The sequence below is a fragment of the Primulina huaijiensis genome, chromosome 3 (genome assembly GCF_012295235.1).
Source record: "Primulina huaijiensis isolate GDHJ02 chromosome 3, ASM1229523v2, whole genome shotgun sequence".
In the NCBI taxonomy this organism is placed as follows: domain Eukaryota; kingdom Viridiplantae; phylum Streptophyta; class Magnoliopsida; order Lamiales; family Gesneriaceae; genus Primulina; species Primulina huaijiensis.
Window position 1 is genome coordinate 9,514,760 of NC_133308.1, and position 27,339 is coordinate 9,542,098.

Genomic DNA, 27,339 nt, shown 5'->3' on the forward strand with positions numbered 1-27,339 from the left:
TGAACAACCTTCCCTCGGATTTTCCAAGTGGTTATCACTTATCGAGTGGAATAGTCTACGGTTATGGTTGTACATCATTAATCCTTTGACCCGGGCCAATATGGAGGCTCTGCGTATTAGCATACACTTTGACTCGTTTACCGATTCCACATAGGGTCATAAGGTGACGAGGTTGGGTGTAGTTTCGAAATACAAAGGAGCCAATATATTGTAGTTGGGGATTCACCGATAACCTACGGGTGAAGATATCCTATGTAATTAGTCATGTTTGAAACATGACAGGAGGATAATCATTCATTAAATGAGCCATGTAATTAAATAGAGGTGTGATTGAAGAAGAGTTAATTCAAAATAATTCTTGCTTCTCTCTCAACTTCGCTCTTGACTAATTGATGAAATAAATTTTATTTGATTTTCGTGCTTCTTGATTTGTTCGGAGAAAATCGGATAGTTGTCTAATGCCAGCTATTTTGAGGAAGATATATACATTTGGTGGACTGGATTTTGGCGGTTCGTGGTAGCAGCAAAGTCAAGCCGTGCAGTCAGGTTTGGACAAGATTATCGTCACCACGATCTAGATCGTGTGGTAATATCTATTAACGTATTTATTTTATTTACACGTATATGCTAAATATGAATCAAAGGCAATCGATCGTCCCTGAAATGTCGTATATCTGAAAAAATTTAAATTTCCGCTACGTTTAAGATCTGGTTTTCAGGACAAACCCAACAGTAAGTACAATATAGGAAAATCTTACTCTGATATATCAAAATAAGATACAAGAAAGAATGAAGTTAGGGTGAGCTTAGATATAAAATTGTAGCTTAAAAAAATATTTAAATAAGCCAAGTTTTTTGAAGTGCTTTTAATGAATAAAAAAACAGAAACAATTTTGACGTTTTGATAAATATTGAAAAATTCTTATGTTTTAATTTCAAGTAAAAGCAGAAGCCTAAAAGCTAGATATTCTGGCTTAAAAAATTCTTTTATTTAAGTATTTTTTAAACAGTTTTTGTGACCAAACAATATACTTTAGGAAAAATAATTTAGAAATATGTTTTTAATCTGTAGACTTCTCCAACCAGTCTCCCTAAGTTAAGGGATCCTCTAATCAAATAATGTGCTAATTAAATATCTATTTTTTCCTTAGGTATAACAAAGAAATAAATATTTTATCATATGCATACACACACACACACACACACACATACATACATACATACATTATATATGAGCAGTACCGGTTTATATCAAAACAACCGTATGTAATATCATTTGTGAAAACTTAATTAAAAGTTGTATATTCTATCTTTTATTAAGAATTGTAATATATTTATGCAACAAATCATACTCCGTAAAATAAAGATCATGATGTAACAGCTGAATATATATTATAAGATGATTTATGTAGTGGATGTAATCTTACAAATGATAAAATTTATATGTTCAAAGAACATAACAAAAATACAAATTTTCTTTGCTGCAGGAGTGAATGTTCAAGTTGGTGGATCCACCCACCCTTACTTCCTACTATACGTACATCTATCGATAAATGAATATATACTGTTATTGATAAATTGAAGCTATCTTCGTTTTTTATATTCAGTGAAACACTTGTGGAGATGCATAAAACTCACCCTCAATAAACATCGGTCTCAAATCTTCTTCTTGTTTCATGAATTCCAAAGGAAAAGAAACAAGATGTCCTTTTATGGATTTCAACATCGTGATTGGGTCCGCAGTTATGAGTTCATCATTCTGAAGCAATTCAACTTTCTTGGGAGCCACTCCTAAATCGATGGTCGTATTCACGAGTTTCTGTTTCCAATAACTCATACTTTGTCTAAGAGCAGATCTGAAAATCAATCTTGATGATCAGTGAATGACACAAAAGTGGGTAATGACACAAAAACTGAGTGTAAATCACCTGGAGTGGATGGTATCATTTGGAATGCAAGAGAAGACATCTTGGTAAATCTTCGTATTTGACTGGAAGTGGAAAATTAAATTGTTCGTTAAAGGAAAAATTATAAAGTAGAATGAAAGAGAACAAGTAATTATGCATTGACAACTGAAAAACTTGTGCCCATGATCTATTTTTGCACCATGTCTCATGTTCGACATGCAAGTGTAATTGCTATATGCCTCGAGTATTCTAAATTGTTTTCATAGTGATGAAGTGTGATTTGCCAATGAGTTGCTCCGTGTTCCACGAGTAGACAAGCGCAGTCATAATATAATCTATCAAGGACATCAAATATACTTGGCCTTGTCAGCATCATAATCACTAGAAAACAAACTTGAACTATTGAATCCCAAATTGATAAGGAGCTCAGTCAAACGACTTGTATACTGGTCGCATTATTATCTGAAACATCTTCACCATGTACGGCCACATTCTTGACCTTGGGGTAGAAATATGGTTTCAGAGTAATTCTGATCCTTTTAAAGCAAATCTTCTAGTGAAGTTTTTACACGTTGCTCTGAAAAGATGCTCAAAATATTTTTTTAAAGAGTGTTTGCTATTGATTAATTTTGTAATTCGAAATCACTTGTTACCATAAGAAGGGACTAGAAAAGTGAGTAATTGAAAAAAATAATTAGTATTGTGTGGCATATATAAACATTTGAACTAAGTAGGAAGTAATATATCACCATCCAAGAGATAAATGGATGAATGGGAGAACTTCTTTAACAGAATGAAAATATTAAACATGTTTTCCTATTCTAGAAAAATTGACGTCATTGTAAAGAACTTGTACTTGCAGAAATTTGAAAAGTTCAACTAAAACAGAAAATTTTCCATCCGAAAAGTTCAACTAAAACAGAAAAATTTTCAGGATGCAAATTTTTCTTAAGTAGAGTTTTATTAGTTATCACATATAGTTTTCGCTTTCTTATATAAGTCAAATAATAAATAAACAAGTATTATATTCTAGTTAAAGATATCATAGGCGATGATAACTATTTCATAACATAAAATCGTGTAGCAAAAAAATTTCTAAATCCAGACATCCTGAGTAAGATGGTGGGATGATATAACTAAACTAACAAGACTTATGCACCATCATTGTGAAATCAATAAACATGTGAAACAAATGTACAAAATAAAAGTGCACATAAGTGAAAAATCACACTTTAGAGAGAATTATGACAAGTCTTATGTACAGAATATGAATAAAATACTCTCAAGAAACATGAAATTAATACGTAACCAAACCCTTACCTTGGCAATTTCAAACCAAAGGTCCTTGAATGTTGTGTCAGCTATGGGATCTTTTATTTGATCAACCTAAAACGAAAGAAATATTTGGCACCATTATTTATTAGTAAATATGAGAATTATTTCTCAGAAAAAAAAAAGAGACCGTTGAGAAAATCCCAAACAATGCCTAAAATCGTCATTCATAAATTAAAATTTGACACCTCTAGGATAACTGGTGATATGTAGATGTTTCACCAGCATTATCATTCATATTAATGATTATACCCACCTCTTCAATATTTAGACCCAGGTGCTCGGCCCATAAGGAAAGCCTGAGACTAAAAGCAAATTTTCCAGCTTTCCATGGCTTTCCATTCATGGTTGAATCAACAAACTCTTTATCCTCGATGACAACAGAAATCTGTATAAAAATAAATCAAATATAAGATTATTCGTTTCACTTATAAAGAAAGATTAAATAAACAAAATATACTAGAACTTAATAATCAAATAACCAAGATGAGACAGAAGAGAAGGAACAAGAATTTTTATCTACATCTATGTATATATAATGCAAAGTTTTCCAATTGAAAGGACACCATTTCCTTTCAAATGCTTGTTTCTTTCAATTGTCAAATGGCATTTCACACCTTAACTAATATGAATATTAAACACAAACTTAAATATTATGCAGTAATTATGTTTAACTAAGAGTTAATTACACTTAGATTTTAATTACATTCGACTTTCGAGTTTCTCAAACTAAGATAAAATGGTTTTATTCTCAATAAATTAAGTCAGAATCTATTATAATATGATAATGCTAGGAATTTGAATTCTAATGTATGTTTATGTTTGCATTATGTTATAATAATAATGTCTTAAAAGTAATCTAACCACATATTGTAGTCACATCTCCATTTAAGTAGGTTCAAGTTCTTAATGGAACGAAATTTACGTTTTGAGTGCAATTGGAAATACAAGAACAAGTAAATTCAAGTTATACCATCAACATGTTGGATGCCAGGATGGTATTCCTCTATATTACATCATCAAGGAAAAAAATATTCAAGAGAAAAAACACGTATGCGCCGTACTTTTGGAGGAAAGATAAAATTATAACAGATGGGGAAACTACGAATAATTTTGTGAGGCTTAAACGGATAGATATATCAGAAATGTTAGCTGTCAAATTATCTACATCGACTATTTTTTCATTACATAAAGTTACTAGCATTTCATTTTCATCTACCCTTGCTCTTTCTAGAGGATAAATAAGTTTGAAGAATAAGATTAATTAAATTTGTATTTCAAATAACTATTTAGAGTGCATTAGTAACAAACCTGGAACATGAAATAAAGTGTGTGACTTGTGGAGGAAAGATAAAATTATAACAGATGGGGAAACTACGAATAATTTTGTGAGGCTTAAACGGATAGATATATCAGAAATGTTAGCTGTCAAATTATCTACATCGACTATTTTTTCATTACATAAAGTTACTAGCATTTCATTTTCATCTACCCTCGCTCTTTCTGGAGGATCAATAAGTTTGAAGAATAAGATTAATTAAATTTGTATTTCAAATAACTATTTAAAGTGTGTTGGTTATAAACCTGGAAAATGAAATAAAGTGTGTGACTTGATTCAAAAATATTAACAGGGACGAGATTACTTCACCTCTGAGTCTCGTGACCCCAGCAAGCTCCGATCATTTATGTTGGATGATCCAATCAAAGCACAACGATCATCAACTATCATCACTTTACTATGAACATAAACCTGTGTGAGACAATAGCGAAGTTTGAGAATAAGTAAACCAAAAGACAGGAATTTGTTAAATTGTTCATCTAAAAAATTATAGGCAATGAAATGAAAAAAGGTTGCCTATGTTCATATGCTGATCAGTAATTTTATTTTACAAAAGATGAGAAAAAGATGTGACCACCATTGAAATCATTATCTTCCTCAGAAGCATCTTCCAATGACAGGGGCATTAGTTTTAAAAAGATGTTGACTTTAGAGATTATAAAGCGTAGAAGCTTGATAAGGTTAACAATCATAATCTGAACATTTTCTTTTAAACAAGTTATTAAATAAACACGATAACATATCGCTCGGCCCATCTAATGAGAGACATCTTAAATGGTTACTCGCCGAATGCATCGGAATAGGTTAACAATAACTTGCAGATTTAGTGAAATTTCATAACAGGCACAAATATTTTAAGACAATAAAGATACAACATACATTAAAGTTTCAAATAAGTTTCCAGAATCAACACCTGGCTCGTAACCACAGGACCACCATAAAAAAGTCTGCCATGAGTTCTTAAGCCAAAGAAACATATGAAATCTTGAGTGATGGCACCCAACTTTGAGCAAAGTTTTTGTAATATTGAACCATGTCCTCTACAAATAGTCCGATACTGCCAATGCATTATGGCTCTAACAGTAGCCGCACCACTGTCATCCACACCCCCCTGTTCACTGAAAAGTATGAATAAAAGATGGAAATGAAAACGACCAAACTGGAACTCATATTAGGACAGAAGACTAACCTGAAACCCGGGCAAGAGTGGGATGACAATTACAACTCTGAAGCACTTTTTTTCTTTGTGTGCCCGCATTATTCGGTTATACAAGGATTCAAGCACACGGTTTTGTATAACTTCATCTTCTGACAGGCCCGATACGAAAAATTGATTCTGGAATTTATCGGTATAAGAAGTAAGATAAAATTATTTTTTTAAGTTCAGTTCTGACAAAAAAAATGACGACGGATGTAGGGACCAAAGTTTTCTAAAATACACAAGTTGAATACTCATAACATATCCATATACTCGATCACGCAGGACAAAATAATAAACAAACTACAGTACAAAAGAAGAATTTTAGAAGAATTTTCCAACAAGAACCCAATTGCAGAAAAATCTGTAGCTTGATACCATTTAATTTTCTCATTTGGAAGATACTTAAATTATTAGTGGTAGTTTCAACTAAAGTTTTATTTTTCATAGTCATCAGTATCATAGTATGTTTCAATAATCAGATTGTAGCCCTCATGTTGAGCATAATTCTGAGGGGAAAATGAGACAAATGTGCGAAGTCAAATATAATTTACAAAAATTATCTCCATTTGTTAAAATAGGCATTGGTTCTAAAGTTCTATACATGCAATTCGGGTGGCTCCCGAGGCGCAAAAACATTGCGAATTTTGGGATAGATTCTCGGCTTCTATTTGAAGGTACTCATTGATTTGGGAGCACACATTGTTTCATCACCACAATCGCGACCAACGGGCTGCGACTTCTAGTCGAGCATAGATCAACACTAAGGGTGTTTGTGGCTAGTGGTGAGCAACTTCAGTGTTCAGGAGTGTGCCAAAATATACAAATTGTTCTGGGAGGGGCTAAATTCTCCGTTGATCTCTTCCTGATACCTTCGGATGAATTTGGGGTTGTCTTTCAACTGGTTGTGCACACTTGAAACCATTAACTGGGATTTTACTAATATTGGAGATGCATCTATGATATGTGGAAAATGTGATCAGCCTTAAGGGAGATGATCTGGGATTGAACAATGGCCTTTTGTATATACAATCTCAGAGTTGGTTGGAAGGAAGCAACCAGGCCTCCATGATTTACTGGCCGAATTTGAGATTTTTTGGAGCCTACAGCCTCCCTTCACATCGGCACAGGATTTTATCGACACGAGCGACAGATCACGTTGTAGTTCGGCCATATTGCTACCCACATGGGTAGAAAGACGAGACTGAGAAACAGTGTGCCAACATGTTAAAAAGGAGGATTATCTGACCCAACAACTCTCCCTTCTCTTCACTAGTGTTGTTAGTAAAAAAAATGGATAATTCCTAGAGTTTGTATGGACTATCCGGCATTGAATTCAATGACCATTAAGGATAAATTTTCAATTCCGGTGATTGACGAGTTATTGGAGTAACTTAATGGGGCTCAATATTTGACCAATTTAAACTAAATACCACCAAGTTTTGATGGAGCCAGCTTGCTTCCACATGGCAGCATTTAGAACCCATCACAAACACTTCGAGTTCTTGGTTATGCCCTTCGGGCTAACCAACACACTGTCTACCTTCCAGGCCATTATTAACTCTGTCTTTGACGATATTTTGGTTTACAACAAATCTTGGAAGGATAACATGGATCACCTACATATGGTTTTCTCCACTTTATAGAGACAACCGTTTTTCCTAAAAAGATCCAAGTTTTCTCTGGTTCAGATGCATATCTTGGACATCGGGTAACGCAATCAGAGGTTAAAGTGGACGACGAAAAGTTTGCAGCAATTTCTACATGTCCTACACCGACTTCTATACGTGCTTTGGGTTCCTAGGACTTGCGGGGTATTAAAGCAAGTTTGTGAAGGACTACGAAACTATAGCCGCACCCCTGACGCATCTCCTTGGTAAGAATTCATTTTTTTGGTCAGATGATGCTTCACAATAATTTGAGGCCTTGAAAAAGACAATGACATCCACCCCCGTGCTGGCCTTGCCTAATTTTGGGAGCCTTTTGTGGTGGGATGCGATGCCTTGTAAGTAGGATTAGGTGTTGTCCTCCTTCAGAATGGTATACTTTGATGTTGCAACACCATAAATTTCCAGCATATGAAACGGAGTTGATTGGCTTGGTTAAGGCCATCCGCCACTGGCAGACTTACTTCCGGCGTAATTCATTTCTGGTGCACATGGATCATTACAGCCTAAAATTTTTGTTGGAGTAGCGTATCACTTCCACTCTAACATTGGATTAGCAAGCTGTTAGGGTTTGATTTCCGGTTCGAATACAGTCAGAAAATCAAATGTGGTAGTCGATGCTCTCTCTCAGCGTGATGAACCCGAAGTCCCTCTATGCATTCTCAGTCTCCACGCAGCGGGCCGAACATCACCCCAAGCCGGAATTACAGTCCTTAATCGAGAAAGTAAAGAAGGGAGAAGCTCTTGATACTTGGGATTATTCAGATGATCTCCTATGGTACAAACAAAAGATTTTCTTACTATCGGATTCTGCGTTGGTTCACTCTGGATTTTTATTGGCCTTGATTGAGTGCCCAGGTGAAGACATTTGTTACAGCATGTGTTGTGCCAATGCAATTAAGACTGAAAATTTAAAGCCACCATGTGTGGATGGATATTTCTTTGGATTTCATTGAAGGACTTCCTCCGTGGCAAGGTAAAAATGTTCTCCCGGTCATAGTTGACAGATTTTCGAAATATGCGCACTTTGTCGCCCTTTCACACCCTTACACAGCGGAGCAAGTTGCTCAGATTTTTTTCGAGAATATTTTCAAGCTTCAGGAGCTTCCCAAGTCCATGATGCGACAAGGACATCACATTCACTGGCAGTATTTGAAAGGCGTTGTTTCGCCTCAGTGGCACTCAACATTGTTTTTACTTAGCTTATCATCCTTATTCAGATGGCTAGACAGAGGCAGTTAACCATATCGTGGAGATGTATCTCAGGAGATACCCTCAGAAGTGGACTCCTGGCTCGCTTGGGCAGAATTCTGTTACAACACCAACTTACATTCCTCCTTACCGACTTCCCCATTTGAAGTGGTTTATGGCCGCCCGCCTCCGCGTCCCTCATAATTCAGTCCCGACATGGCTAAAGTGGAAGTTGTTGACAAGGAATTGTAGTCATGGAATGAGTTCATGTCTCTTGCATTCCAAAATCTCATGAAGAAACAATTTGGTTCTTCTCATCGTGATCTTCAATATTCTCTGGGATACAAGGTTCGTTTACTCTTGCAACCATATCGTTAGTCTATCACGGCTGCCCACGTGAATAAGAAGCTCTCCCCACTCTATCATGGTCTTTTTGTGGTACTCATGTTTATTGGCTAGGTAGCTTATAAGCTTAAACTCCCAGACACCACTTTGATCCACCCGGTCTTCTAAATTTCATCCTTAAAAGCCATTCAAGAGGTCTATTCCACACAGCTCGGACCTGACCATGTTCTCTCCTGACTACCCCCGCCACCACAACTGCTGGATATTTTGGATTCGCGTTCACCGAGGCCGACGAGAGCTTGTAATCAATTGGGCCGGTTTCTCGCCAGCAGAAGCTTCTTGGAAGGATGCTTCTTCTCTCGCCGAAGAGGATATAAACGAAGATACACATGGGAAGTTTAAAGCTGCATATTCTTAGCTAGTTTTATTGGTGATAGGATTTCCAGATTTTATTTTTGCAACTCGTTTGTTTATCAAAATAGTGAGCCTCTACAATAACTATCAAAATAGTGAGACCTTGGAGGAAATCAAATAAACACGCTAACACCATTGGGAGTGGGGATTTTCTTGTCAATCGTCCCAAAACTAGATCCTTCGCTCGTGGGGTGACAACATATTTCTACTTGGTCATAACCTGTATACCGCTGTAAGAACAATTGAATTCCGCCTCCATAATTGTTATTTTTTAATATATGTATAAGTAGACTCTACCTAAGCCTCACTCCTTCTCAAGTTTTAATAACAAAATATTCTATGATTTTGTATGCTAAATATTATCAACGATGTTTTTTATTCTTTGTGCCACCACGAAACTTTCCACCGTGATGTCACATTTAACACGAATTTATAGAGTAATTGAGATGATTGACAAACACGAGGTTTTCTTGAGTAGGAACTCATCGACAATTAACAATTCGGATAGGTTCAAAAACAACAATTAACAGCTACAACATTTAGATGCTCATATCAAATTGTGATAGATATAGGGCTGACCACATCAACATATTAGGTACCTAATTACTTATCTCTCAATTAATATGGATTTTGTAGTCAGAAACAACCCTAGAAAAAATATGTCCAAAAATTCCTTATATATACATCAGTGCTGATGAAAGACGGTTTAATTTGATAAGTGTAAACAAACTGAATCTTAGAAGGCGGCATATTTGGCAGGAAGTAAAATATCTTTCACAACATGTGGACATACTTTGTTGAGGAGACGATGAAGATATATTCAAGTTGTAATTGAAAGATAAATCAAGCATATGTGCAAATATAATAAAAATAGAAGTCAAACACGTTCTGGAAAGGAGAACAATGGTGAAGNAAAAAAAAAAAAAAAAAAAAAAAAAAAAAAAAAAAAAAAAGCAATAGGTCCTACCCACGTATATCCTTGAGATCTCATGTTTCTGAATAATTTAACATCAGATAGTTTATGTCTTTTGCTTAAATGATTTTTAAAATTCACATTAGTTAAATGCAGCAAGAATGAATATGAAAGAATGGCATCATAGGTCAACTTATTATATGTACATAAATGTCACCTCGATGTAAATGAAGCATTCTGCTTCCTCAATGAGAGCACAATAAGCTCTATGAATGCTGTCTTCAGTTTTGCTTGTTCCAGCAGACCACTGGCTGACACTTCTGACGACCTATTCAACAATATGGAACGAAAATGAACTCAATAAAAATAAAATTTTGCAGCTAAATATTCGAAAATTATAATTATCTCATTAGCTACTCCCCTGCTAGATCATTGGCTAAGTCATAGACAACTAATTTTTAAATAGTGGGCTTATTCAGACATGGCAACGATGCATACACTAATCTTTTGTACTATGTTATACTTACAGTATTTTTTAAACTCTGCCCTTTACCCTGTTTTAAAGAGTAAGAGGGAATCAGAAGCTAAAAGGCTGAAGTATCCTGTTCCTAATGAACTACAACAGTATTAGCTAAAAGTCAAATATGAAAACCGAATGCTGGAGTCAGGTTTTATAAATCAAGATAAATCTTTAATTAGATTATGGTAGCAATATGAAATAGATGTTCTGGAATCGTAACGGATATTAATCAAGAATATAATAAACATTACATATGATTTTGTTGTGATTCAAATGTCGTGATTTTCTTTGTTATATATTTTTTTTATAAGAAACAATAATATATTAGAAGATTAAAATTTAATATTTACAATAGCCGGGCAAGAGATCTGCCAAGGGAAAAAAGAAAGTAAAATTATTAATAATATCAACAGCAAATATAACTTCAGTCCCTCACTAAATCTCAAATCGAGAAATTCTTAGACTGAACGCTTCTCAATACATCCAGATGCCTGAAACTTAATATTTTCACAACACTCTTCACTCGACTCTTCTATATTGTCGAAAATCCTCCTATTTCGCTCCATCCAGATTGACCAACAAATACAATAAATTGTCATTGTCCAAAAACTTATAATCCTCCTGCAAAGATCGCGTCCAAAATTCTACCCTTTCTTTGTCATTTGCATTCCCAAGGTACTTTCAGGACAATCTTATTATGCACCGTTTGGTTCGTGAGATAGGTTGATGAATTGTTAGATCAATTAAATTTTGGTGGTTAAGTGGTTTAACAAAAAACAACTTAATTTACTTAACTTTCTCTCGGAGTCTACCAAACTGAATTACGAGACAAACTGAAATTGAGGAATACTAATTTGAGAAGCCTACCGAATCATAAATCAATCAGTCGGGCTTCTCATACGAACATAACCTTGAATCCTTCAGTTTACTCCGTGTTAAAGATCAGAGCCCAGCTGAATTGTCCGATAAAGTTTTTCGTATTTTAACCGTCTCTGATTTATGATAGAATATCAGAATTTCGCGAACAATACTCTCATGGTACTATTGTCAGAAAAGACAATGAGGCGGAAAACGACGTGACCAATGGCTACTCTATTTGGAACGGATATTATATTTGATTTTATCGACCGTTGGATCAACGTGTATAAATAGAGAAAGATATCAGTCAGTCTAGCTCTCTCGCATCTTTGAAAAATTTCAAATATTCTCAAGCGTTCAAGAATCAAACTGATCAAAGTTCTCAACACACACTTGAGTGTTTTTATCATATCATTAAAGATCTTTTGTGCTCAGTATTTTATTTCTGAAATACTTGTAATCTGAAAGTAAGTGAACTGATCAGTTTTATTGAGTGAGTAACTTAGAGTTTCAGTTAGACTGTGTGGTAAGTCCTACTGAAGTGTACAGCTGCAAAGTGTTGTAATTGTCAAAGTCTTTAAGTGAAATTCTTTTGCAATGAATAAGGGGTGACGTAAGAGTAATTGAAATCTCCGAACATCCAAAAAACAAAATTATGTTATTTACATTTCAGTTTTCCTTTTCTTGCTCAATATTTGATAGCCTAATTGTTCTTACCATGAGCCATTTTTGTGTTCAACATTATCAGTAAGCCTTTTTCCACGCAGTAATCAACTGCAAATTTATTGATACCTTATCAAAAAGAATTACATTTCAGTGTTATTAACTCAACCAAAATATTTTCAGAATTTGTAGAGATTATTTATCCACGCCCTCATCTATATCAATCTCTGATCCTAACATGAAAGATATATAATATAGGGATTATAAATCAATATATATGGATAATAAAATTATATATGATTATAATCACTTATAGAACTTGAGTCAAACAATACATGAAACAAAAATATATAATAATGTACTGCTTTTCGCAATAAATGATGCCTTAGAGACTATGATAAGAATTTCAGCCTTTTTGGAATTTTTCATGCAAATAGACATATTATGGTATAACCACATAAATCTTATATTATATGTATTTCCAATTTCATTATCTTTTAATATTCAAAATTTTTACATGTATCTAAAGCAAGAAACTTTAATACAAGTTTAGCCTAGAGAGTTTACCTGTAAGGTCCAAAATACGATAACATAATCCAACTGCATGCAAATCTAAGAAAATGGTAAATGTCTAATTAAATTATTTTAATTGTATTAATTAAATATGATAGGCATGTTTACATATTTAAAGTAGGGTTTTCTATTAGAATGCATAAATCAGGGTTTTCAAGTGTTATCTGATACGCGACCGAGGAACGGAGGGGTGACTGTAAAGGAAAAATATTTTTATTAAATAATTTTTTTTAATTATTTAATTTAATATATGGTATAATTATTGTGTAAAATTCAAAAATAGTGTCTTTTGAGATGTTTTCACATGTCGAGTCATATTTTAAACCGGTAATTGATTTTTGACTAAAATAAAGACTTTTTGGATGCTCGATATTTTCGAAAACTTTTCTAAACGATATATTTTTCCTACGTATTAATGAGCCTATTATACTAGAATTAGCTGGCCTAGAGGTCTACTTAGGTATTTGTATCAAACTTTTATCTTGAAAGGTTATGGAATTTTTATGACGAAAAATGATAAATACTAAAATACTTATTGCATGCTTAGTTTCAAAGAAAATAATATTTATGCATGTATTTTTATAAAGTGAAAGAAATGCTGAAAATGTTTTGAATGAGGTGATTTGATTGTGATGGTAAGAAAATGGGGATTCGTGAGGGACAAAGTCCCAGTGAAACCCGTTTACGGGACAAAACCCTGAGGGAACCCAATACCGGATTTTCATAGGCCACGGCCCAGTGACCGAAAAATGGTTGCTGGTGCCCCTGTCAACTATAGGTTAAGGCAAAGAATGGAAAAGTGGTTACTGTTGCTCCGTCGCCTGGTGCCATGGTCACAGCTGAGATTGATCAATCGACCGAAAGATGAAAGAACGGTCACAATTAATGAACTGATTTTCCCCTAAAAGGAAATGTATATGTATAAAGATGATAGGAAATGTTTAAGGTCATGCAAATGTTCATGTTAAAGTTATTCTATTAAGGTAATTTTTACTGTTGCATGTAGATGTATACGTATTACTATTTATTATAAAGTTATTCTATTAAGGTAATTTTTACTGTTGCATGTAGATGTATACGTATTACTATTTATTATAGTTAAAGTTTGCTGAGTCATTAGCTCACTAGGAGTGATGATGCACGTGAGGATACTTTTGTTGAGACAGGAATTTGATGATTGAACTGGCTGGACTGATGGTGCACTGAAACCCGAGGACCTTGCTAGTTTTCCGCACAGTTGACGATTTAACTGTACTTTAAAAAATTTTATGACTTTTATGCGAATGAGTGGTTTTGAGAGGATTTATGGCGTTCAGATTACTTTTGAAAAATGCTAGTTTTAGGTTTTGTTGAATGTTTGCGAGCTTATGATTTTTAGAGCAGTTATTGATTTTTAATTAAAATAAGTGGTTGGATTATTTTAATGGTGTAATGAGTAACAGTATATACATATATATTTGGAAAAAAAATTATTACAACCCAATTTAAAAGCAATGTATAAGTTAGGGACGTTTCAATACCTCTAATGCATAATTACCTCTAATGCATAACTTGTTATAAACAAAAAATAATAATTCTTTATCTACCACTCACGGTATGTATGTATTCTACACATAGTCAAAGTTAGTTCGTCTGGAGATAGTGTACCATATCATGATAGCAAATTCGTTCTCAGATACACAACTGTAGAAAGTTTTCCTCGAGATCTATTTTCTCCGAGTTGAACACTTGAGTTAATGTTTGTGTTCAACTTTAAGGTGCGTGTTGGGAAAAAGATATCATATGTTTGAATTGGAATTGATATTATCATCATCATGATAAATATCTAGTGCTATTTCCTTCCGATTTAGTTTTAGTGATATTTTGTAGCATATTCATCTCCAAGGGATTCTTTATGGAATATAACTGGGTGATTATTGCGTTTAAACTAGGAAACGATAAGCTGTGGGCTAACATCTTAATAGCCGGACGACATTAACCATGTATATTATTTGCTTATCTCTTCACTGTATCTTACTACTTCATATTATGCAATGATGATTATGTCTCCATTCATTTTATTTTTTTATATAAAGAGATGATATTGTATCCAAATTAAGAGAATACAATAAGAATTTTAGCACTGACATATTTTATTTGTGAATGTATGGTTATTATCAGATCACTTAATTTCTGTATGGTGATTTTTCTCTCTTCAATCTCCTTATCAAAATTTAACCACCTTAAAATTTTATTATAGAAACAATATTAGACCTAGACTGGAAAGTTAGTATATATTATACTTTATATAAAATATTGCAAACCAAAGAAAAGAGGAACACATGAGAAAAATGATGTGAGTCTACATAAAGATCATAAAAGCACCTTTCCACGTTAGTTCAAGAGAAGGAGAACTCAAAACGCTCTTAAAAGACTTCTACTATCTTTAGCTAACCTGGCAGCGGCATGAACTACGAGGGCCAACTTGTGCTACTTCATTGGCCGATATAACCTGGAATGTTTTCTCTTTTGGCTCTGACCAATCATCTTTAACTTGCAAAGAAGATTCTAAGGCTGTCTCTGTTAACTTTCCACTATCAAAATTTGAATTACCATAAATATCAAAGAAATTTTTTCTCATGTCTTAGAAAGAAGTTGGACATTTGGATTCTCTTTAAAAAATGAACTACCTTTGAAAGGAATATTTGGCTCAGTTTGATAACATCCATTTGAACTGAAGCCATTTTCTATAATGGAAGCATCTGGCACACTTGCTTCATGAGGTAACAGAAGTGGGATATTTTCTGGTGGTGATTTTGGTGAAAAAGAAACCTTCTCACTGAGTTTCTCAAAATTCACTTCAGAGGTCCTCCTTTTAATGTCTACCTTGCTGGTTCTTCCCATGTAATGTGGTAAAACCATGTGATGCTGAGGCATAAGCAGTGGTATTTTATGTTCATTCGGTGCTTTGCTTCTCTGGATCGAAGGTAGAAATATGTTGGGACACTGAGTTTTTTTAAAAAAAAAATAATTCTACAAAGAAAAACCAAAGACATACTTTTGCATGGTTCCAACGCTGAACAAAGTGTCTAGCAATATCCCTGCAAGGGGGTCCCCATAGAGCGCAATGAACATCATGCCATGGCATACGAGGATATTTTTGTCTGTCCATTTCATCTTTCACCGCATCCTCCCAAGAATTTGGTTCTGATTCTCTGTACATTCCATTAACGAAAGAAATATATCAAATCGGCAAAACTATGGTACCTGTTCGGGATTTAATCAAGTTGCTGTCTGATGATACACACTATCAGCATAATTTTCAGTCATTTACCATTTTTTTCCAGTGCTTGTAGGAGATGCTGCCATGATAATCAATCAATGATGTGTCTCTACAAATTACTATTGTAGACAGTAAAGTTTTCAAAGCAAGAACTAACACATGGTTGTAATTTGTAATAAAATTATTTTTTATGCATAGAAGTCCAAATGCAATTGTTCACAAAGAATCTTTTGGCATCAATCAAGAGAATTTTGTTCTACCTTGGATTGTAGTAGTCCTTTCCTGGCCATAAAGAGGGAGGGCAATCACCTACTTTATGTTCACTTGTGTCATAACGGCCAAAGCATAAATCTAACCCTCCAATGAAGCTTATCTTTTGGTCGACGATTACAAGTTTTTCGTGGTGAGACCTGCATTTTCCCATAAAATAATTAATTGTATGAAATAATGGAACGTGGAAAATTCTTGTATTGATATCCACTATTAGATTTCTGAAGCAACAACTTACCATAAGTAGATGCCAGTTGACAGATGGTCAGGATACCGCAGAACTTTAACATTTTCGTGAATATTTATAAGCTTTTTCTTACTGTATAAGCTGTTGATTTTTAAAGCAAGAGAAACTTCCTTGTAAAGAAGAATATGTATCTGCACAATAATGCTAATAGATATGAGTAAGAATAAGAAAAAGTTAGAATCTATTTAGTATATAACTTTGGCTGGAAGATTAAAAACATGAAAACAAATCAATAAAATTATCTGAACATTCACAATGATGAATGTAAATAATTGAGAATAAAATTCAATTATTCTCCTGGAAATAAGGAGCTAAATGAGAAAAATATTAAACAAGGAACCAATAACATAATATCCATATCCTTTATCATATGAAACAAATCAAACTAAATCAATCAGCCCCAAAAATCAGGTCACAGATTTCAATACTCCACCTCAAACCAGATAGTAGATGTTAAGAAAACCATGACTTACACTATTATAAAAAAGGAGAGTAGAAATAATAGATAATTTCTACAAGTTGTTGAGACAGACAACCGATAAGGTGAGTCACAATCCACAAAAATACCGAAGAACACCTTAATACGGATACGATTAAAAATGCACCTGAACCCCTTGCTTAGCTTTAGCCTCTAGTAAAACATCAAGGCGAAAGGAGCTGTTGTTGTGAAATGGGCGTCTTAAATACAATTCGGGGCAAAGCCACCACCCAGTTATGTATATCTGCATGTAGTTTGAGCAATTTTACTGTTTCAGACTCTATAGTGGGCAATTGAAGTGGCAAATTCAGCAAGTAAATGTCACCGTATGTATGTTGGAAAACTTAACCTCTGAACTTGCATTCTCTATTGAGGATGCAATTGCTTCAAATGCTGCTTTTCCATCTATAAACCATTGAGCTTGGCTTCCATCCTCAACCAATCCTCTAGTTGGGGCAAATGAATTGAAACGATGAAGAGAACGCCAACTTTCGGAACACTTTGAACCAACCTCATTGATGGCAGATACCCAGTCTCGCACTTTAGCATGACTTGTAGTCCTCAACTTTATGTTCCTATTCCCACCAGAAACCTTTTCACCATTGAAGTTGGATTGCAACTTAGTGTTGGAGGTAAAATTATTTGACATCTTCTCAACTCCACTCTAATTTTAAGATATATTTTGTATTTATCGAGGCAAACTAGGATAAGAGATTAGATATTTTCAGTTTCAAAGTCAAAATACATCGAGAGAATAATGAACCCCCGCATATTGTGAAGATTATATTTATTATTTCATTTACTCAAATCCTAAAACAGTTTTCAACTTTTCAATAGTAAAGTTCTGCCTATATTTTTATTTTCTCTATAATTATATAACATTCCATGACAAATAATATTCCAGTAGAATATATTTAACCAAATGCTTCCAGTTTCCTTTTGGCTACACATTCTATTGAACCTAAAAGTGACTGTGTAATTAACTTATATAAATTAAAATGCCAAAGTCAAAACTATTTTAGACATTAGGAAGCTAATGATAAGATTAAAAAAAGCATGGTACAGCAGTAAACTCAAAATTTCTAATGAAGTTTTGAAACAGATTGCTTTTTATCTTTCACATATGCTATTATATCCATGTTGAACTTGGAATGTGAGAGAAAATGCAAACCTGAAATGCATGACGCAAAGGGTTTCGTTGTTTTAACACTCTAGCCAAGTACACTTCATCATGGCCTTTAGCATTTGACGCTGGTGGGGTATCAAAGATAATTATGTCTAGGAGTTTAGCTTCAAAATGATTTTCAAGGAAAGCCAAGAATCCCTGCTTAAGAACAAGCCAAACCTGGAAGCAAGTCAAAGATCATCGCTTATCTTCAAATTGAGTCATGATACCAAGATGATGAGACAACTATGCATAGATGTCCAAAGTCTTGTTTGCAACACTACTTAGGCTATTTATCAGTAAGAAATGTTAAATATGTAACCGAAGGATCAGACAAATCTTTTGAACATATAGTTAGACCTAATCAAGGTATCTAGTTTCAACACAAAAAAGATAGTCGAGTTACGATAATATAGATTTTCAACCAATTAATAATGAACTAAATTGAGTTTTTTTGAGCTACTTTTTCAAAGTGCAGCCAAATATCTTACATTCTCCCACAATGGAGATATAGTTACATGGTTTTTTTCCTTTGTTCTTTCCACATATTGCTCATATCACTAACTTCTGTAATTTTTTGGATTTTTTGTCACAAGCACGTGATACGGATCTAGTTACGGGCCGAGTTATGGGGTAAACTGCAAGTGCAGGGTGTTTGTGGGATTTTCTACGAGTCGAGCTAGGATTTTTGTTTATTGCTTTTGCTAGTTTGTAACGTAAAGCAGAGTAGAGGCTCGTTAAAGAGAAGCACTCGATCTCCACAAGTACGTGATATTTTTTGGAATGAATCTTAATTGCTTTATTAAATCTGATCATGCCAATTAAATACAACCAAACCAAGATAACCATAATTCAAACAATTGAAAGATAAACAAAAAAATCTAAATCCTAAACTGCTGATCCGAGGATCAGATTTTCCTCTTATTCAAAAATAACAACCTTGAGATAAGGATAAGCTTTTGTTCACAGATGAGAGAACTTTTTGCTAAGGTGTTGTGTGATGCTTCCCATGTGTGCCACGCTTGTATAAAATGTCCTTTGGGCTTGGGCTTGGGCTTGCATGTGTTGGGTCATGGGGGGCCGGTGGGTTCGACCGCCCCCTCAATTTTTTTAATTTTATTGACTAGGGACCTAAAAATAATTATATTTTTTTCACTTTCCTCCTTAATATTTGTTTTGCCCCCCTAAAATTTTTTAAAAATAAATTTTCCCAACTAACTTCTATTTTCCAGTTCTGTCCTTGGTCATGGTTCGAAGTGTCCATGACAGAACTCCCCCCGGGAGAACCGTGATCGTGAGCATGAATGAAGGCATTGAGTCAGTTGTTGAAAAATCGGGAAGTTCTGTCTCATAAGTTGCACTGCTCTTGAAGGGCTTCAAGCATTAAACGTGGAACACCAAGTGTATCTTGATGGAAGCAGGTAGGCCTATCTTGTAGGCCACCTGGCCAATGCGTTCAACAAAGCCAAAAGGGCCATAATAACGAGGTGAAAGCTTCTTGTTGCTGCGGCTATGCACATTAACAGGATCAATCTAAACCAGCCCATCATTGGGCTATCTTTCAAGTGTGAAAATGTGTGGACGGATGCGCACAAGGAACTGTTCGCCCACTAGGAACTGGACATCGCGATGGGTTGAGTCATAATGGGCCTTCATAAAAGATTGGAAGGAAAACAAGCATTTACGCAGCTCAAGTAAGAACTGATCTCGGGATATTAGTGTATGGTCGACTTTACCAAGCTTGGAAGTCCCTGCACAGTAAGATAGAAGGCGAGGTGGAGGGCGACCATAAGCCACTTTAAAAGGTGTTGCCCGTAGGGAAGATTAAAAGCCCGTGTTGTAACAAAACTCTACCCAAGAGAGCCATTATAGCCATCTGCTCAGGAAGTCCCCCGAAAAACGACTTGATATATCTCAATAATGCAGTTCACTGCTTCGGATGGGATATCCGATTGTGGATGGTAAGCGGACGTGAAACAGAGACGAGTTCCACTTAGCCTCAAGACTTCTGTCCAAAAAGAACTAGTGAACGTAACATCCCGATCACTCACAATGGACTCTGGAAGGCCATGCAACTTAAAAATATTGTAAAAAAGATGCGAGCAACCTTAACGGCCGTGTATGGGTGCAGGGCGATGAAGTGGGAGTATCTAGAGAAGCGATCGACGACGATGAGGATAACATTTTTTTCCTTGTGAAGACGGAAGACCCTCAATAAAGTTCATGGATATGTCGGCCAAACGTGATGAGGTACGGGTAGAAGCTGCAATAAAGCAGCAGGTTTCAAATGATCAATCTTGTTGCGTTGACAGACCGGGCAAGCAGTCATATAGAGACGAATTTGGTCTCAATTACCAGGCCAATAAAAATTACGATTAATACAATGGAGGGTTGATAGCCCTCATGGCACGAGTCGTGGAAGAAGGCAATTATAATGGAAGCGAGGCTGGAATTTGAAGGGATAAATAGCTTTTTTTATACCACAAGAGATCATCCGCATAGTCCCATGGGCCAAGGATTTCGCCTGCTTGGATCTTGTGAATAGTAGTTTGCGGTGTCGTGTCCTTGATAATGGCAGCCTTAATTTCGGATTCCCATGTAAGCCATGGGATAGATATGGCAGATACCAAAAGCGATCTATCTTCATCACGACGAGAAAGGGCATCGGCATCTATGTTGGATTTACCCGCCTTGTATTTCACCGTAAAGCCATAACCCAAGAATTTACTTATCCATTGTTGTTGCGGAGACTTAGTGATACGTTGTTCCAATAAAAATTTGAGGTTATAATGTTCCGTGCCGACCACGAATGAGTTGCCCCAGAAGTAAGCGTGCCAGTGCCTTACTCCCTTCACCGATTAGTTCCTTCTCATAAGCAGGTAGGTTTCCATAACGAATTGGTAGGGACTAACTAAAGAATGCTATCGGGTGAGGGCTCGAATCTCATATGGCATTGATTGTTAAATTCTTCCCAAATCAAGTCCGGTTTATCCCGTTCCAGTTGCAAAAACCACAGTTGGCCTTCGCACTCAAGATGGAAGGAAGCCAGCCCCAACTTTTCGCTATCGAGCATGTGCTGATGGCGAAAAAAGTGATCTCAGTGATTGAGCCATCCCAACGGATCAGATTTCCCATCAAATACTGGAAAATGTAGCATAGAAATTTGGGCACAAAGCATTTTCCCTTCTCCTCCTTGCATCAGTTGTCCTTGACCTTGTGATGTGATTTCGATGATTCTTCCAGGTTGTTCTCCCTTTCCTAGTCACCTATCAACTCATGTCTTGTGTTGGTTACCTGTTGCGAAAGCTCGTCAAATTTTGCGGCCAAGGTGTTGTGTCATTGTTCCACTGCCACCTTGTCCACCTTGATTTTTGTGAGATTTTCTACCGTGTCGAGCTATGATTTTTGTTTGTTTTTTTGCTTGTTTGTGATGTAACACGGGGTAGAGGCTCGTTAGAGAGAACCTCTCGATCTCCACAAATACGTGATATTTTTTGGAATGAATCTTAATTGCTTTTTTCAATCTGATCGTACCAATTATATACAACCAAACCTAGATAACCATAATTCAAACAATTGAAAGATAAACCAAAAAATCTAAATCCTAAAATGCTATACCGAGGATCAGATTTTCCTCTTATTCAAAAATAACAACCCTAAGATAAGGATAAGCTTCTGTTCAGGGATGAGAGAACTTTCTGGTAACGCTTGTATACATGTCCTTTGGGCATGGGCTTGCATGTTTTGGGTCATGGTTCGAAGTGTCCATGACAATGTTTCTCGCTCCCTGAACATTTTATTGGTTTCTGAAAACATGTTACTTTTGTTGCCACACCCAATGAAAACCAGATTCTTTAAGTGTGTACACCATATAAATGCATGAAACATGCAAGGGAGAAAGATGATTAACTGGATTTGTTGCTATCTTTGCATAACAAACTCAAACTCAAACTCTTGAAAACGATCAAGTAAGGTTTTTCCCTTGGACTATATCATGAGTATGTAACTTATTAAAATTTAAGATCCAAATGAAAACTTACAGCCAGTAGAGAGCAAAAACCTACCAAAACCAAACCACAAAACCAAATCAAAACACTGGTTTGGATTTATTTTTAGTTAGTGATGGTTTGGATCGGTTTTAAAATCAATTAAACCAAAAAAATTGGTTTGGCTAAGAACTTGGATGGAAAATATTAAAATTGTATAATACATCTTGTTAAATACTTAATTTACTATAATATTTTCAACTTCAGAAAATTAATTTGTTGTAATTGATTTAATTTCTTTTCTTAAATCTATTTATTTCTTTTAATTGATTTTTAGGATATATTTTTTTATGAAAGTGATAGCAGAGGATTATGAAGTTTTTTTTAAAGTTAAAGTAATTTATTCTGAGGTTTTTTATTTTTTATGCTAAATTTGTTATGTTAGTATCATATATTACATCGTTAAATGCTTTAATGTTTGTGTATATATTGATATTACTTTATTTATAATAACTAATTTAGAAATTTAAATTATATTTAAAAATAATCACAAAATTCCACTTGAAAAAAAAAACAAAATTTAAAATCAATCATCTGAACTAAACCCCATTTAACCAAAACCAAAAATCTAGGTTTAGTTTGGTTTGGTTTTTATTTATTAATAGTTTGCTTTGGTTTGTAATCCAATAAAACCGATGAACTTCGTCTGGTTCGAGTTTCTGTCACAACCTGAAACAAACCAAACTTCCTAGCTTCTGTACTTTCGAAAAGAATGGAGGTTTTCAAGATGAGGGAAACATTTATGAGATGATAACTTTAGATTATCTATTAGATACAGAAAAGAGATTTGCCTAGAAAGGTGTTTCGGCTTTCTAAGAGGATTTAATCCTTTGGCTGAGTGTTTCACTCAGATTAGTGTAATACTTTTTGTTTTGAATCAACTGAAAATTTAGTTCGTAACATAATCCCCCATTGTAAATGAATATTTCATGGCATTAGTATTCTGAAACCAGTCATCTCCCATACATCCAATTCTTGAAGGATCGCTAACATTTTGATACGAAGGTTACAGTTAATGTCCATCAGAAAGCAACTTACACAGTGGATTCTTGTTTCTGGTAATTAATGGAAACGTCAGTAGAAGTTCATCAAACAGCATCTTGAAAAATTAATGTTTCTGAATTTCACATTGAAAAGTTAATAAAAGAGTAACTTATAGAGAGTATAATGGTTTTGTTTTTGATAACTTAACTGTCTTGATAACTGAAATCCCAGAGCTCGAATGTGTTGTAATGTATTATTCCAAAATTTGGTATATGCTAAGATATCTGTGCATATGAAAGGATTAGAACCATTCTGTAAATTTTCTCGCCTATATCATATAATGGAACACCTAAAAAGCATTAGCAATCGAAAGTACACGCTGTGAAGCAAAGTCTGAGAAGTTCAATTATTTCCAGTCAAACAATGCATGGGCATGATTTAACCCTTACAAGGTATCTGCAACTCTGCCACAAATCTGATCTGACTTGCTTAAAAATATGAGCCGGCAAAAGTTATTGTGATGGAATTGTAGGTTTTCTTAAACAAAAAGAAAATAAACTTTAACATTTTGTTTCTAGTCATAGAAAACATTAAAATTTGAGACATGAAATCTACCAAATGTGCTGTTAATGACAGGACAGATTAGTGATATGCCACTTATTAGCAGAACATGGAAAACATTTCCAGTAGGGAACACTTACTTTTCTCCAATTGTTGTCACAACAACCCGAGCAATGACACAGACAACATATTGAACATGCCACATCCTCTGAAGGGATTGTCAAATGATTTACCATCACATAACCTTCTTTAAGTTTTGGGCCGTATTCTTGTAAAAACGATAACCTAGATACCTCCAAGAACTTGCATACCTGGAATGACGGAAGAAAAGATCTTAAGGTTCTTAAGGTTTGGATATGCTACATACGGAAAATATGAAACATGAAAATGGGGTTATATAGATCAATAGTACAAGAACGCAGGTGATCTACGAACAGCTATGGGCACATGTTGACCGATTGAAACCACATGTAAGTAAAAAAATATGGAATAGAAAGAAATGCAATTGTAGGGCATTGATATGATTCAGCTTATCTTATGAACAGCCATGGGCACATGTTAACTACATCATGACATCATACTCTGTAGATTGATATGATTCAGCTTATTTTACTAAAAATATTTATTTATGTTCTGCAAAAACTCTTAGATAAGGGTCAGAATTCATGAAAAACACTAAAATTCAATTCTAACAGTGTTTATTATCGATTAAGGATAAATAATATAAAAGTAAACGTAGGCTTTGTTGTTCTATAAAATGTTTGTCGATATCCTTACCATAAAAAAAAAAAGAAAAAAAGAAGAAAAACCATCAAAAATAAAGAAAAAATTTATCTACATTTAATGCTAATTATTGAATTGTTGTCGCCAGTCAGGACAATAATCAGTCGAACCAGTGTTACGCACGAAAGAATTAAAAACGTCAAGCACAGATATTTCACTATGAATTATTAAAGTACGACGAACATTTTAAACATGACCAACCACAATTTTTCTTGTTTTTATGCAAATAGAAAATTTGAACAAGTTAATTTGATGGAAAAGACATCATAAATCCGGCATAATAGCATGCTCAGCCACCATCCAAATGGAACATTTTGCAAATTAACTGTGTGAGAGAGTGTGTGTGTGGGTGGGTGATGAAGAAACAGGAGACCCTCCCTTAGAGGATTTGAAATAGATGAGATATGAAATAGATGAGGGCATAATCATTGAATAGGCAAGAATAAATCATTCACGGAAATCATATCTGGAAAGATGAGCCTAACTACAACAACAATATCAATATGTTTAAATCATTGCTAACTAAAAAGTTTTGGCACAACTTGATGGCTAGCTGCTAATCAGACAACTGAAATATGTTGTGCACTATTTAAAATCATACAATAAAGCAAGTGACTGAACATATCAACGATGTAATGATTAAATTCCTGGAATTTAAAAAATAGAAAATTACTATTCAGTGTAAATGCGACTAATTCAGTTGAGCACCTCTGGTGAGTTAATAATATCCAAGTTTCCCAGAAAATGATTCAGATAACCTTGCATAGCATTTTTTGCTTTGTCTGATATAGTCTGCTGCCTGCCTATTGTTGGACGAATAATGGACAAAGCAGCCCTTGAGGGAACATATCTGAAAAAGTAAATGTTATGTAAGAACCTATAATTGGATAATCTCTCCTTGGAAAAAAAAAGTGGAATGTATTCTCATCACCTGCTTTTAACACTATCTTCACTGGATATTGGCAGTGCTCCATCATCTGGCTCATCCTCATCATCCACAACGGTTGCATGATCACCTAATCCTACATTATGAAGCCATTCCCTAACCTGTCACGAAAAGACAAAGATCATCTGCAAAACATAAGAAAATAAACCATGAATACATTATCAAGGACCAAGTGTACAAAACTAAATATGCACTTTGACACATAATAAAAAACAGAAATATAAAAGGTAGGAATTTTCGGCAATAAAAAACGGAAGTGCAGATAAGAAAAAGAACCTGCTCTTGCTTCTCGTGAAATTCTTCAATTATTGCACGTTTCTTCAATGCCAGGTGCAAATAAATAACTTGGGAAGCCTTCTTCAACAAATACCACTTGAACTGTGAAAATAAAGCTCAAATTACACATTAAGAATAAAATCTGGTGCCTGATGAAAAGCATTCTTGTGCTCTCCAGATTCGAAGATGTGAATAGAAATCTAAAACAAATGGGACAATTACTGGTGAATAGAAACAATGTAAAAAAATGAAATGAGAAACACTCCTAAAGGATTAGCAACCCGATTATAATTGAACCTCACTTGATCAATAATTCAACCAAATAATAGAAGGTTCTCTTACCGGCACGCTAACAAAAGGAATGTATAAACTACAATTACATCTAAAAAATCCAGGGAGCACAGCAAACTGCCCTATTTCGATAAAGCTTTCTGTAAAACCAATTGCATTAAGTTACCAATAGTTGCCCCAACGTCTGATCTGATATCTCAGAAATAGGACCTTAATTTCATCAGACACTTAGAATAATGTATTCAAGTATACAGTTTCTTATCTTTCTCTAAAAGAATCCCATTTTTAGTTCTTACAAATGGTTAGCCAACTATATAGTTCCCATCCATAAAACGTTGAATATTCCATTATTCAAAGTTATCGCAGTGAGTTTTTTACCAGACTAAAATCAACTTTCATAATCAGTGTCGTTTTGTTGCACAGTTACGACGCCTGATCTACACCAACAGTAATAATTTTCAAATGTTAATTAAATATACAATCACATTAACATTGAAGTAATTTTGACGCAGAGGTATGATGCAAACACGTCCACACTGCATGGTAACGCACATGCAACAAATAAAAAAATAAAACAAATTCAACGCCCCAAACGAAAGCACGTGCAAACTAAATGTGAGTTAAAATATTATTATTTAGCTGTTACCTTACCTGTTTGTACCGGAGTTCAATAGTGTATGACAAAAGCAACGGCGTGATGTCACTCGCATCTGGCCGCGATACCGAAATGATAGTAGCCGTCGGCAACTCCTCGAAAATCTTCACCGTATCTTCTTCAGCCAGCCGAAGGGAATGCGACGAGGAAACAGCCGACTGACCGCCGGATATGAGCCTCTCCGAAGACATTTCCGTCGAAAATCACCAAGTTTCCGAATCAAAATTGGCGCCAAACTGCCTAAACGCTCCAAATTCTGACGTAATCGAGAAATAAGAGATTCGATTTTGCGGTTAAGCAAAAGCCGAAGGCGTAATATAGTGCGGGAATGGGTGACCTGCCGATGACCAGGATTTCCGCGAGACTCGAATCAAATCGCGACACGTGTACTCGTAATGGCTCACCGATAGGTTGTGCTTCGTATCGATCGGTGAAAGTCCGGTGAGTCCTTTTAG

General features: G+C 34.9%; 1 protein-coding gene across 1 annotated transcript; it reads right to left on the bottom strand.

The window, feature by feature from the left end:
* Window positions 1–1,394: 1,394 nt before the first annotated feature.
* LOC140973489 (phospholipase D zeta 1-like) lies at window positions 1,395–27,339 on the bottom strand. The gene is made up of 21 exons (XM_073436347.1): window positions 26,881–27,339; window positions 25,939–26,040; window positions 25,648–25,763; window positions 25,425–25,566; window positions 24,074–24,244; window positions 18,349–18,522; window positions 17,527–17,769; window positions 17,305–17,421; window positions 16,691–16,830; window positions 16,443–16,592; window positions 15,958–16,114; window positions 15,590–15,875; window positions 15,355–15,479; window positions 10,524–10,634; window positions 5,768–5,914; window positions 5,492–5,689; window positions 4,888–4,989; window positions 3,496–3,627; window positions 3,228–3,293; window positions 1,929–1,990; window positions 1,395–1,844 (listed from the first exon to the last, which is right to left on the bottom strand). The coding sequence occupies exons 1-21, from the start codon at window positions 27,073–27,075 to the stop codon at window positions 1,604–1,606; spliced, it is 3,177 nt and encodes a 1,058-aa protein (XP_073292448.1). The 5' UTR covers window positions 27,076–27,339; the 3' UTR covers window positions 1,395–1,603.